The 12,878-nt window shown below is 32.1% G+C and overlaps 1 protein-coding gene across 1 annotated transcript; it reads left to right on the top strand.

Annotated features, from left to right (window-relative positions):
• Positions 1 to 1,487: 1,487 nt before the first annotated feature.
• On the top strand, positions 1,488 to 6,718 carry LOC100810236 (protein GRAVITROPIC IN THE LIGHT 1). Its single transcript, XM_003540447.5, has 3 exons — positions 1,488 to 1,800; positions 2,155 to 2,318; positions 4,916 to 6,718. Exon 3 carries the CDS (start codon positions 4,916 to 4,918, stop codon positions 6,326 to 6,328), a length of 1,413 nt encoding a protein of 470 aa, XP_003540495.1. The 5' UTR covers positions 1,488 to 1,800; positions 2,155 to 2,318; the 3' UTR covers positions 6,329 to 6,718.
• Positions 6,719 to 12,878: the final 6,160 nt, after the last annotated feature.

Here is a 12,878-nt window from a genome sequence, read left to right as displayed (position 1 = left end):
TAAATAAGGTGTGGAACCTACGTATTTTTATAATTTTTAACAAATTTTAATCAATAATAAAAAAATGTATAACTAACATTTTTTTTAAATAATAAACTAAACATGTGCACTCCATTTTTTCACATACCAATCTTAAATTGTAAATGTTTAACTCAACTTGTTTACATATTATACCGTCAAGTCTCCATTGGGTCGAGCTCAATGAGCTATGAATTTCATGCTTTAAGTTTTTTGCACTATTATACTTAAAGCTAATGTGTTGTGTGTCCTTTGATCTCCATTGGGCTTATCCCAATCGACCAATCACATGCCCAACCTCATAGGTATAGGTTGATCGACCTCACTCCAATACAAAAGGTCTACCCACTTTGATTATCAACGCCTTATCTTATAATTTTAGGAGATCTTATCATATCTTAATCTATATACTAATCATATCATAACTATATGTCAACCATATGTAATTATATCTTATCTAAATTATCTATTGTCTATGTGAAATATGGAAATAAGATAATCAGATCTTATCATTATTAATAAACTCTATATTACCCATATCTCACCCAAGAGTAGAAAGAGAATACACTTTTTATCTCGAGAATAGGAGACCTCTAATCTAAGGAAGGAACACTATTCTGGAACACGTAACTACTTAGTAATTATCTTAAACATAATTTTTAACTCAATCACTAACCTCAAATTCAATTCTTAAAACAAAAGAAAAAAATAAACTATGCATTAAAGTAATTTTTTTACTGTCATTTAATGACAAATTAACATAAATGAAAAAATTATTATCTTAAAAATTATATCAATTATGGTAAGTATGTTTGAATAGGCAACCATGTCATAAACATAAAAACTATATGAGTGACCAATTGAGTTACATTGAAAAATGAATTGTAATTATATTTTTATATGTTTGATTTCGCATTAAAGAAAAATCATAATAAATTATGAATTCAAAATTAATTATGTGTTGAAGTATCTTTGAGTAATTTTTGTTGTGTGGGATTCAAAATTTTATACTGAATTTTACTTTTAAATTACTTTTATGACAAGATGTTGAAACATAAATCACATTATTTTAGAATTAATTTTAAGCAAAATCATTTTCATCGAAAATTAATTCTACTAACATCCATCTAAAACAGACACTGAATTAGAAAATTAGATGTAGATTCAATTAGATGCCACTGCAATCGAAACACATCTAATTTCTAATGGATTCACATGATTCAATGCACAATCATTAATTTTAACATAAAAAACATTTACGTTAATTTTTTTCTAATTGTGTCTAACTTGAATTCGAACGTTAGAGTCGAACTCAAAAGATCAAGTATATTTATTTTGAATTTTAATAAAATTAATTTCAGACCATGAAATGTTATTAAAATAGTACATATTTAAATCATTTTTTGACATTAAAATTTATTAAAAAAATGACTGGACCTTCGTGGCGTTCTAATTTCGCAAAAGTCAGGTTGGGACTTCAGACGGATTACGATCATCTGCGTCCCTTTTTGTTACTCCTTCTCTCTCTCCTCCTCTGTTTTTCTTCTGCCAGCTCTATTTCCCTCTAGAGTTCTCATTCTCTCTCTCTCTCTCATTAATTTCTCTCTCTCTACAATTTTCTCTATACTCCAGCTGTGGTATTTCTGTCCCTGCCAATACCCCCACCTAGTCCCCTCTTCTCAGGCTCAACAGTCTTTTCCCTTCTCTTCCAAGCTCACAAACACACACACCCAAGTGCTTCATTTTCCCCTTCTTTCTAGGAACTTTTTTTATTATATTAAGGTAAACCTTGAAACAACCTTAACCCTTTCATTCTAGTTTTAGCAGTTTACCATGCCATTTTCCCAGTGTCTTCTGGTGTCTTGGTTTGGTTTTGGAGGCAAAAAATGGCTTTTTTATTATCTTCTAAAGGGAAAGTTTTCATCTTTGAGAGTTTTTTCATGTTGGGTCTCTTGCTGCTCACATTTTTTATGATCCTATGTTTTTTTTTGGGTTGTTGTTGTTGTTGTTACTGGAGCTCATTGTTTTGCCTCTTTCGGGTGTGTTGTTGTTTTTCAAGTTTGGAGAAAAGTCCTTTTGATTTTTGTTGTATTTTCTCTTTGATGGTGTTGATGGTTCTTCCGTGTTTGGTTACAGGGTGTTTCTCTCAGGGTCGCATTCGGAGTTAGAGAGCAACAAAAAAATAAATAAATAATAATCGCATATTTAATTTCTCTCTCTGTTTTCTTGTGATGTACGTTTCTCAATGACGAGAAGTTGACAGCTTCGCCCCCCCTCAATTTCTCGCGATATTTCTCAAGGTACGTTTAATTTCTCCCTACTCTCTACTTTTGGGATTTTTCTTTTTTCACAAAATCTAATTCATGATTTCATGCCTTTATTTATTCTATGAAATATTTTTCTAAAGAAAACATTTGTTATAATTGGTGCGGGTAATGTTGGTCGCAAAATGTAACCATTAGTGGAAAAAATTGCCGTGGCTAAGGGAAAGCAATGGCATAAGAATGCTTCATTTACGCATACTTATTAGTTGTTTCTTTGTCTGTTTTGAACCATTGATTGCAATGTTAACGCATGATTTCTGGCAGCGTTTGAGACTTTTGGGGTGCTTTAAATTGTAATGTGTGTGGGGGAGTATGGTACTTGTGAAACTGCAAATTAAATTTCAAATTTTTTTGCTTTGGGATGATTTTTTTTTGTGTCTCGAATTCTTGTCCCGTGTTTTTTTGGAAGGTAAAATATGGATTTTTTTAGAGCACGAAGAATCTCTCATGTTGTAATATTTTGATCTTTTTTAATGATAGGCATGTGAACGTCTGACATAATGGATGTTGAAATGACATTAACTTTGGAAAGATATCAGTATGTGGCACAGTTCTTCTCTGTAAAAAATATTTGGATTCACCTTTATCTCTCTTTCTTTACTTTTTAATAATGGTAATAATATACTACTCTTTTGTATAAGAAACGTTACGCCTTATTATATTTTTAATTTTTAACAGTTAAAAAGAATAATTTAGTGGTAATTAAGTGGTAGTAATATTCTTCTACAGCTTTCTAATTTTCGCCGTTATGGTACAATTGTACACAGTACAAGTGCTCAGAGGCCGTGATTTTAGTCACGGGAAATTTAAATTATCTCTCCTAACTATGATGTACAATCATAACATTGTCTATTTGCCTAAACTATTTCTTGTCTTTATTTGTTTTATAGAATATATATTATTGTTTAAGAAACATGTACACTTTGAGTATGGATGTAAAAAGGGTACAAAGGAATAAGAGACAAGAAAAAATGACTAGATTTTTTTAATTGTTTAAAGGAAAATTATTTAAAACAAAAATCCAGTTTTTTCTTCACTTGGATAAAAATAAAATAAAAATGGTATTTTGTGAGACAATGGCATTCCATTTTCATTTTACTTTTCCTTTTCTCTTTTCCCCTATAAACTCTTGCCGGCCTACTAAGCACACGTATTTTTGGGCGATATAAATGTCTTCTCTATAACATGTGTTTATGTTATTTTACATGGTCCCGTTTTTACTTGCACCACAAAAAATTAAAAATATTACCTTTTCAGGACTAATTTGGGGTAAAAAAAATTTGCGACAATTTTTTAAAAATTATACCTAAATTGTTGCGTTATTAATTTTAATTTTTCTTGGTGAGGTCCTTAGTTATATGGGAAAACATTTCACTAACTTTTTCCCCCCTTTTGATACATGCTCCGTAGTAACACATTTTCCATTTGTCACGATAATAAAGTTAGATATACCATGTCAGACATGTATATATTCACTTTCATATGTGTTCTATATTTGACACTGTTGGCTAAGTACTATCTTACTGCAGGCTAGATAGTGGTGTTGGATATGCATAACTCAGGGAATCCTAAGGATTATGAATCAGGCCTATATATATATATATTCAATAGAAGAATAGTAGTCAGTTTTTTTAAACTGGTTTCATTGAGAGTCGCAATTCAACTATGATCTACCTAGATCCTATGATTGCCCTACAAAAATTGTAATATAACTGATTTTATAATTTGATTTTACCATTCCTTTGTAAAACATAGGAAGTGAATGGAAAATCAAGGTTGATGGAGACCCTCTTTAATCATTATTATTGCTTATATAATAATTCATGCCAAAGAAAACTAATTCACCGGCTACTTATTATTATAGAATAAAAGAGGCTATGATTAATTGATTGATGGGCCATTTGGTTGAGCCTATTGCTCAATACTCCTTGAAGCGAAATTAGGATGAAATAAAGTATGTTGAAATGATGATATTGTTTTCTTGCTTGGAGGTGGTGTTAAATCAGGACCTATTACTCCTAAAGTTTTGCTTTTTCACAGTATTATTAAACTGTATTTATTTATTATTTAATTTTAATTATTCAATCTTGTTACGTAAGACCTTGGTTTTGTGTTTAAGAATCATGTTGCAAATTGCCATGATGGACAGGATGCCTAGTATTACGTGGATAAACTACAATTTTGAGCTTTTTAATGTATCTTTAGATCCTTGGCCTTCGGTTTCTATTCTCTTAGCTTCCTACACATTGCGTGTTAGAAACTGCTTTTTGACACTCTTTAAAAATTGGTTATACAATAAATTTTTAATAGATGGAGTATTACAAAAAGAAAAATTCCTTCCTCTACTAAAGGGCCTCGATCTATGTGTTAAAGCATTACCCTTTTGTTTTTGTTAATAGCTTTTGCTTGAACATGCTAATCATGATCACCATCGTGTTATAACACTTTATTTTATTGTCCTCGTGAAAACCCTTTAAAGATATTGCCACTTGCATATACATATATACATTTCAATAATCACATTTCTGATCTGTATTTGGAAACTTTGGTGGTGGTGGTGGTTGCTTGTGCAGATGGAATCAGTGAAGCCGTCGGCCGTGACCCCGCGAAAGAAGTTGGCACGCAATTTTGCGAAGGTTCTTCATGTCAAAGCACTGATTGGAATTGCTTCAGTTGATGGATTGAAGAATGTTATATCTGATGCAAATCTCAAGGATGAAGGGAACATTGGTAAGAGTAAGGCTACACTGAATTGGTCTGAGTCATTCAATGAAGATGATGATGAAGACCTTCAAGAGAGAGAGGCCAATGAAGCACTTTTGGCAAAGCTTTTTGCTAGCATTTCAACTGTTAAAGCTGCATATGCTGAGTTGCAGTATGCTCAGTCACCTTTTGACCCTGATGGCATTGAAGCTGCTGATCAATTGCTAGTGTCTGAGTTGAAGAACTTATCTGAGCTAAAGCAATGTTACTTGAAGAAACAGTTTGATCCTTCACCCAAGACTGCAATACTCGAGGCCGAATCCAAGGAATTGCAGGGTGTGATCAAAACCTACGAGATCATGGGGAAGAAGTTGGAGTCACAGGTGAGGCTCAAGGATTCCGAGATAATTTTTCTTAGGGAGAAGTTGGAGGAAGCTAATAGGCAGAACAAGGCAATCGAGAAGAGATTGAATCAAAGTGGCCAACTATCCGGGCTTGATAATCTTCACATAACAGGATTAAGTCCTAGCCATTTCATCACGGTTCTTCGCCACACGGTCCGGTCCATTCGCAACTTTGTGAGGCTGATTGTTGATGAGATGAGATATGCAGGTTGGGACGTTGATGCCACGGTCGACGCCATCGAGCAGAATGTGGTTTATATGGCGGAAGATCACAAGTGTTTCGCGATCGAGGCCTTTGTTTGCAGGGAAATGTTTGATGCATTCCACATTCCAAACTTCGCCCTTTCAAGCGAGTCTCTTCTAGACAAAAACAGGAGACAACAGTGGTTCTTTGGGAAGTTCAATGAGATGAAATCAATGAAGGCAAAGTACTACCTAGCCGAGAAGCCAAGATCATCGTTCGCAAAGTTTTGCCGGGTCAAGTATTCGAGACTTGTCCATCCCAAGATGGAGTCATCGTTTTTTGGCAACCAGAGTCATAGGAACCTTGTGAATGCAGGAGGGTTTCCAGACACTGAATTCTTTGCCTCATTCGCCGAGATGGCGAAGAGGGTGTGGCTTCTACACTGCTTGGCCTTCTCCTATGAGCCTCAGGCTTCAATCTTCCAAGTGGGGAAAGGGTGCAGATTCTCTGATGTGTACATGGAAAGTGTGAATGATGAAGTCTTCCTCTATTCAGAAGTGGAATCAGATCCACAAGTTGCTTTCACAGTAGTTCCAGGGTTTAGGATTGGTAAAACTGTTTTACAGTGTCAAGTGTACCTCTCACAGCACCAAACCAAGGTTAAAAAAAAAATAACTTCAACAAAGCAAAGGTAGTTGCTGCAAGCACTTACTGACCCCACAACTCAGGTGATTGAACTGGAAGGCAATTCATTATTTTCTTAGTGAAAAAGAAATTTTTGGAGGGAAATGAAGGGGCCTTGTTGTGGGGACTGTGCCTATAGGCTAACTCACTGGGGCATCTTTGTCCATTTGTATTTTGGTCATTTTGAAAAGAAAAAGCCATTGGACCGTTGCATTGGGAACTGCCCTTTTCTTTGGATTTTTTTTTTAATTTTATGCCAGATTTATCAAAGAGACATCCCCCCAAAATTTTATTATTAGGCCGGTGACAGGGATTGTCTAGCTGTTATGCATCTTTTAGTAAACACTGCATTTTATAATTTATAATATGTACATAATGATATATAGGTGGGAATTTTATAATCCTCTTTTCCTTTTCTTTTTTATATTTTATTTTATTAATCTTTGTTCTGCTCAATTCCCCTATTTTTGACCCAATTGAGTTTATTTTCACATGCCACTTGTTGTGCCTTTAGATGCCTCCAAATCTATGTGTTGTCAACTTAGCTATTAATTATTCCTCATTCCTCCTACGGAATGCTGCTTTGTCGTGGTTAAATTTGAATAACAAATAAAAAATCGCTTGATTTCCAATTTTGTCCTTGTTAGATGTGAGTATCTTTTAATGGGCTTAACTAATTTCTATGGGGACTACTCTTGTAGTTGTTGTACGATGTACATTGGGTTTTGCAAATGTATTGAAAGCTAGCTGGGCCCCACATGTGAAGCAAACTTTATTCAACGAAGTCGGTGTTGAAGGGGCATGTGAAGACAATATTTGCAAACCTTTCTTTGTCCCATAAAGGAGATGTGATTCTTGTTGATGGTTTTGTATTGTATCTATGCATCTTCGTGTAATGCTTCCCAACCGTTGCAAATATCTCTCCCAATGCAAGTGATTGTTGTGTAATGTCTACATTGGGCTCCGATTCATTCACATGGTGGGAGTGGAAAGTGGGCAAGAACCATAAGATCTTAAGGGGGCTATTCATGCCTTTAAAATCTTGGAAAGTTTTCTTTTACCGGAAAATAATTGAAGGTCAAACTTTTTTACTTTGATAACGTTTGGTCCATGTGGCAAGGGGTAGATTTAGGTGAGTTATGTATACTTTAATTTTATTATAATTATTGTGGAAGAGAAAAAAACTATCTCATAATAATTAATATTTTAGTTTTTTTAATATAACATTAATTATTTTTTATAATATTAATGATGGACAATAAAATTTATAAATAAATTAATGATGATATAAGATTAATTTTATAAAATTATTATTTTTCTTTATCTAATTATTATTTTTCTTGATATGACTAAAATAATTTAAGACGATTATTATTTTAGATAAGAGAAAATAATTATATATATTTAATTTTTCTACATGTTGGGGGGCTTTATTTAAATTTCACTTGTGTGAATGGTACGGTCAGCTTAGCATAATTTTCACATTTTGATAAAGGGCCATTGAATAGAGATTTTACTTTGGTGTGACAGGACAATGCTCTTTTGCTATAACATAGCTGACAAAATAAAAAGTTTGGCAGATAAAAGATAGTGGAATAATGTTCCACTTTTTAAGAATAGAAAAATACGGGTACATATTTTTTTTATGGGATATAGTTGTGTCCGGGTATAATGGATTTTAACGACCAAAAAAGAAAGAAAAGGTGAGATCATTGGCTATTGCAAGTTGAAAGAAGCCACTTGTATGCACACTTGAGACAATAATTGATGTGGGTGATAATTAGTTCCTTATTGCTTATGGGCCTCATGGCTACCGTAAATATGGGATGGGCTCTCTGAATAAAATGTTTAGAGGTTTGAAACTTTGAAGACCCTTACTATATCTCTTCTTAATTCTCTTTAAAATAAATTATAATATTTTTTTAATCTTATAATTTACAATATGTAGTGGTTAGTTTTTATTAAATGAATCCTTTCTCATTCATTCCTTTAGTATTTCGTTTACCATTATAAATAATGTTATCTTGAGATTGAGAAAATTAGAATTCAGTTTCTAATTGAGGTAAAGATATAACTGATAAAAAGAACAAAGGGAGCAGGCTGTTGGCATAATGACAATTTAAGAACTTAATTAAACTTTTGCACTCCACACAATTGGTCTGCAGGTCTCCCTTGTTAGTTAAAAAGATTTGGATTCAACTCTCCTTTTCTGTTTTGATAGATGAAGTTTTTAAAGAAATATTAAGTCCTTATAATATTGATTAATAAATAAAAATAAAATTTTGTGAAAAAGTGTTATTAGTACACTTTCACCGTGATTCTCAATAAAACATTTTTTTATTAATTTTTTAATTAAAGTTTTAACCAAAAAATAAAAATAGTGGACATCTTAATGATAATATATTTTTAACTAATAATGATTACTGATATTTCTTTGGTGAAACTTCATTGAATGAAACTTAACTTAAATATCTTAAAGAAAATTTCATGTTTGAGTTTTGTGAATAACAAAAAAGTAATTGAGAGTGTAAATCTTCATAAAAGTGGTCAGAAAAGTTTTTCAATAAAAATGAGTCATTGATAAAATTAATGAATATTTCACAGTTATATCATAGTGGAAAAAAATAATGTTAAGAGTTAAAATGCATTGGTAGATTTTGATATTATAAGCACTAAAGGGCCGTAGCTGATGGGCCTAGTGGATTTTAAATTTGGATTTGGACCACTTAACATTATGATGGCATTGATTGAAGGGAGGTTCTATTTGATTTTTTCTTCTTCTCATCTCTCTCTTTTATATCATGAAAATTAGTTTTCAGAATGTAAAAACAATTCTAGAAACCAATTTCTGAAAAAAGAGGAGTGTTAAAGAAAAAAAGAAGAAGAGAGAATACAAATAGATTTATCCTTGACTTTATGGTGTCCCATGTCATCACTACTGTACTCCCCTGTTATGGTTTGGTTATCAAGTGATGGACTTTGAATTTGTTTGTGAAATGAGATTTCTAATCAGCATATCATAGAAACTTCCATTCCTTTGTTTTTCTTTAGCCATACTGGCATATCATAGAAATGATATTTTAAAAAATATAAAATATTTTTTTAAAGATAAAACATTAGAAATGGCATAATATAAATATAGAAAAAATGTTGGAGACTTGAAAAATAATTAAATGACGGGTAATGTGACCTTAAAGACCATTTATCTGATGCCAATGAACGTTTGTCCTCCTAAGTCCTAAATCTAAAACAAATAATGGTCACTTTTTACATAGAATCTTCCATTCAACACACATTCTCTTTGCTTAAATTGGATTTGATTCTCTCACTGAGACAAGTCTGATAGCCATGCTTCCCCTTTTGATTTATTTAATTAATGAAAAAAATATACACTGGGGTGCCAATTTGTGGAGACCATCATCATATATTATCTAGATTCTCTTCTTACCCCTTTAATATAAGTAAAACCCTTTATCTAAAAGGAAAATGCACACCGCTTTGTAGAACGAAATTATCATTTATGCACGAGTCTTACATTCTCAAAATTAGGGAATCAGTGAAAAGACGAGTAAATGATGAATTTCGTTTTTGAAAGTATGAGGTGTTGTTAATTTGGTCTCAAAAAATAATAAAATGATAAAAAAAAGTCACCGAAAGTATATTGGCCATTCATTTTAGTCTAAAATTTAAAAAATTGTATAACTTAAATGACAATATTAACATACTTTGATAATTAAAATAATAATAAATATTTAAGTTTAAAGACTAAAATTGATCATTTACCCGCAGAAAGACAGAACGAAATTTGACATTTTGAGATCAAATCTAGAAATTGTAGTTCAAGCATTTATCAAAAAGTTATGAGCACTAGCCACTGCACCCGAGCTGGTCCAAAAACACCTTCAATAATGCATACAAAATATTTGACTCATTAGAAAACAAAATTGATTCCTTAAAAAAAAAAAAAATTGATCGTTGCACATATGATCTGTTATGTGTAAACTAGAGACCCATCTAAGAAGATTAAAAGTGGGCGAAGTGTGTGATTATAAGTATGGAAAAGTATATCATTATCCCTCCCATGTTTCAATCACGGGAAATTTGCTTCATGTGTTTTAAGGTAAATTAAGTAATTAGATTATATAAAGTCAACCCAAAAATAAAACGACTAAATTAAGTTTGGGTTTTAAGCCTACCAAAAAGTTATTTGTTATTAATTTTTTAAAGTAAAAAAAAAAACATTACATGTTGATTAAAAAATCACACATATCATTCTTTTTCTTTTTTAGAATAAAAAAAGTCACCACAATAAAGTGAGAGATGTGACCTTTCAATCCAGATTCCTCACATATTCTATTTCCGGACCAAAATTCCGGTACTAAAAAGCATGCCTTGATTGAGAGGCAGAGGATGGGGATATGACACTTCTATTATATACCCCACTATTAACTTGAACTTAGGAAACAAGATCAATAAAACCTCTGAATAATTGTATTGCACAAATACTATAATATATTTTTGTTACATAGGAAACTTATAATGTAACATAGAGAAGAAGGATATTGTCAGAACTTTATGGTTACAAAGAAACATATGACCCTTAGTTTTGTCATTGATTATTTGATACACAAGTAGAGTTGCATATTTATGTGGGATCAATAAGATTAAGACATCACTTCATTCACTAGTGTCCTTCACCGGGGCTGGGATTAGATACTACTTCTTCATTGGAAAGATGAGCAACGAGCCTTCCACTACCATTCTTGTGATGATAACCATTGGCCTCAATTGAAGGTGGGGTACCCTTCAAAGAGAGCAATTCTTGTGTCTCAATTTTGAGAATCTTTCGGGCATCCAAGACTGAGGAATAGCATACCAAAACAAGTAGAGTGGTGAGTAAAACAGAATTCAAGCGAGCCATGTGGATCACTAATGTAAGGAAAGAAGTACCAATGTGTTTGTTTGTGTCTTTGTGATGTGTTGAGAGAGAATGGCATGTGCATGCTATTTATATGGTTTTGGATCCTCTTGAATTTCCTTTATGCATGCCAGCGGGGAAAGACACATAAACAACTTCGACAATTGGAGTCATTTGTGTATGGTTTCATTCAACTTTGTTTTGTATCTTTCTTAAACCTGAAAAGAAACACTAGAGATAAAAAAAACATGATGCGACACAAATTCCTATTTATTCAAATTTAAGTTTTTAGGAGGGCGAACCCTGGTGCAGCGGTAAAGTTGTGTCTTGGTGACTTGTTGGTCATGGATTCGAATCCGGAAAATAAAAAAGTTACAATCGATTTTGGAGTATATGAATGAAAAAAAAGAGAAATAGAAAGAAAAAGTAAAGGAAGAGAAGAAAAAAAGTGGTAAATGTTACTAATATAACGTGATGAAAATAAACAGAGAAATAAAAAATGAGATGAAAATGATAGAATGAAAAATAGATGTAGGATATTATCTTCGCTAAATAACAGACTTTTTTTTAACTATTCATCCCATTAAAAGAGTTAATTGATTTAGTTAATAATATTAAATTTATTAATAGTTTGTATTATTTTTTAAAAAAATTACGTACTTATGATTCGTCTTCTCACTTTTTCTACTTAATTTTATTTTTATCCAGTTAGTCAATATGCATTAATCATATTCTCCCATCTTCATACAAAGAATGGATTCATCATACTAATTTATAACATTTATTATAAAAAAAATTAATAGAGATGAGACAATTTAAAAATAGTCTTCCGAAAAAAGAACAAGCAAATTCCAGAAATGAATATTACATATAAGAATAAAGATAGTAATAATATGTTTGGTTTCACACTTCTGTGATTTTCATAAGTTAATAATTATAACTTTCACATCTGAAATATGATTCTATTTTTTTTAATGAGTTTCCAAACACACTATTATTCTTTGGTCAAATAATACATGGTTAAAGTATAAACATTAATGGACACATGATACTAAAAGAATGATAATTGTCCTAAAATTCCTTGTAGATGTTGGGGTTAGGTTAACATAATATATTGAGACGTACGTCCATTGTTCTTGTTTGTTTGCTCCAAACACCGTGGTGAGTTGCTTGTAAAGTTGAATCTTCTTCACCACAAGGCATTGTCGTTTTGATCTCATACAAAAGTGCACTCTTTCATAGTTCATTAGCTAAAAGTTCATATTATGGCGACCACTTTGACATTCAATTCCATTGTGGTCTTATTCTCAAGGAGCCATCGATGACATTAATTCCGTAAATGAATTATATGTTTCATCTTGTTTTTGACCTGAAACAATGAATGGCTAAGTTAGTAGTTCCACCATATGCCAATGCTTTGAGAACTGGTAGAAATTATTGTGACCCTTTTACTATATGTCAAGTTTAGTGACTCTCATAATTGTCTATAACAACACATATACTACTATTCTCATGGTAGGGGTCAGAATACATGATATTCGCGGGTGAGTGATTCAGGTCAGCGGCACTTCTGAAGTGCGAATTAAACATTATTGGTGACTTGTGTCATGCAATTCCTTCTTGAATATGATTGTTAAGGTGAA

Source organism: Glycine max, chromosome 12 (genome assembly GCF_000004515.6).
Source record: "Glycine max cultivar Williams 82 chromosome 12, Glycine_max_v4.0, whole genome shotgun sequence".
Lineage (NCBI taxonomy): Eukaryota > Viridiplantae > Streptophyta > Magnoliopsida > Fabales > Fabaceae > Glycine > Glycine max.
The sequence above is the reverse complement of the archived record's forward strand: the minus strand, read 5'-3'. Positions and strand labels throughout refer to the sequence as shown.

Coding starts and splice junctions, on each gene's coding strand:
- LOC100810236 (XM_003540447.5), top strand. CDS start 4,916: ATGGAATCAGTGAAGCCGTCGGCCGTGACCCCGCGAAAGAAGTTGGCA.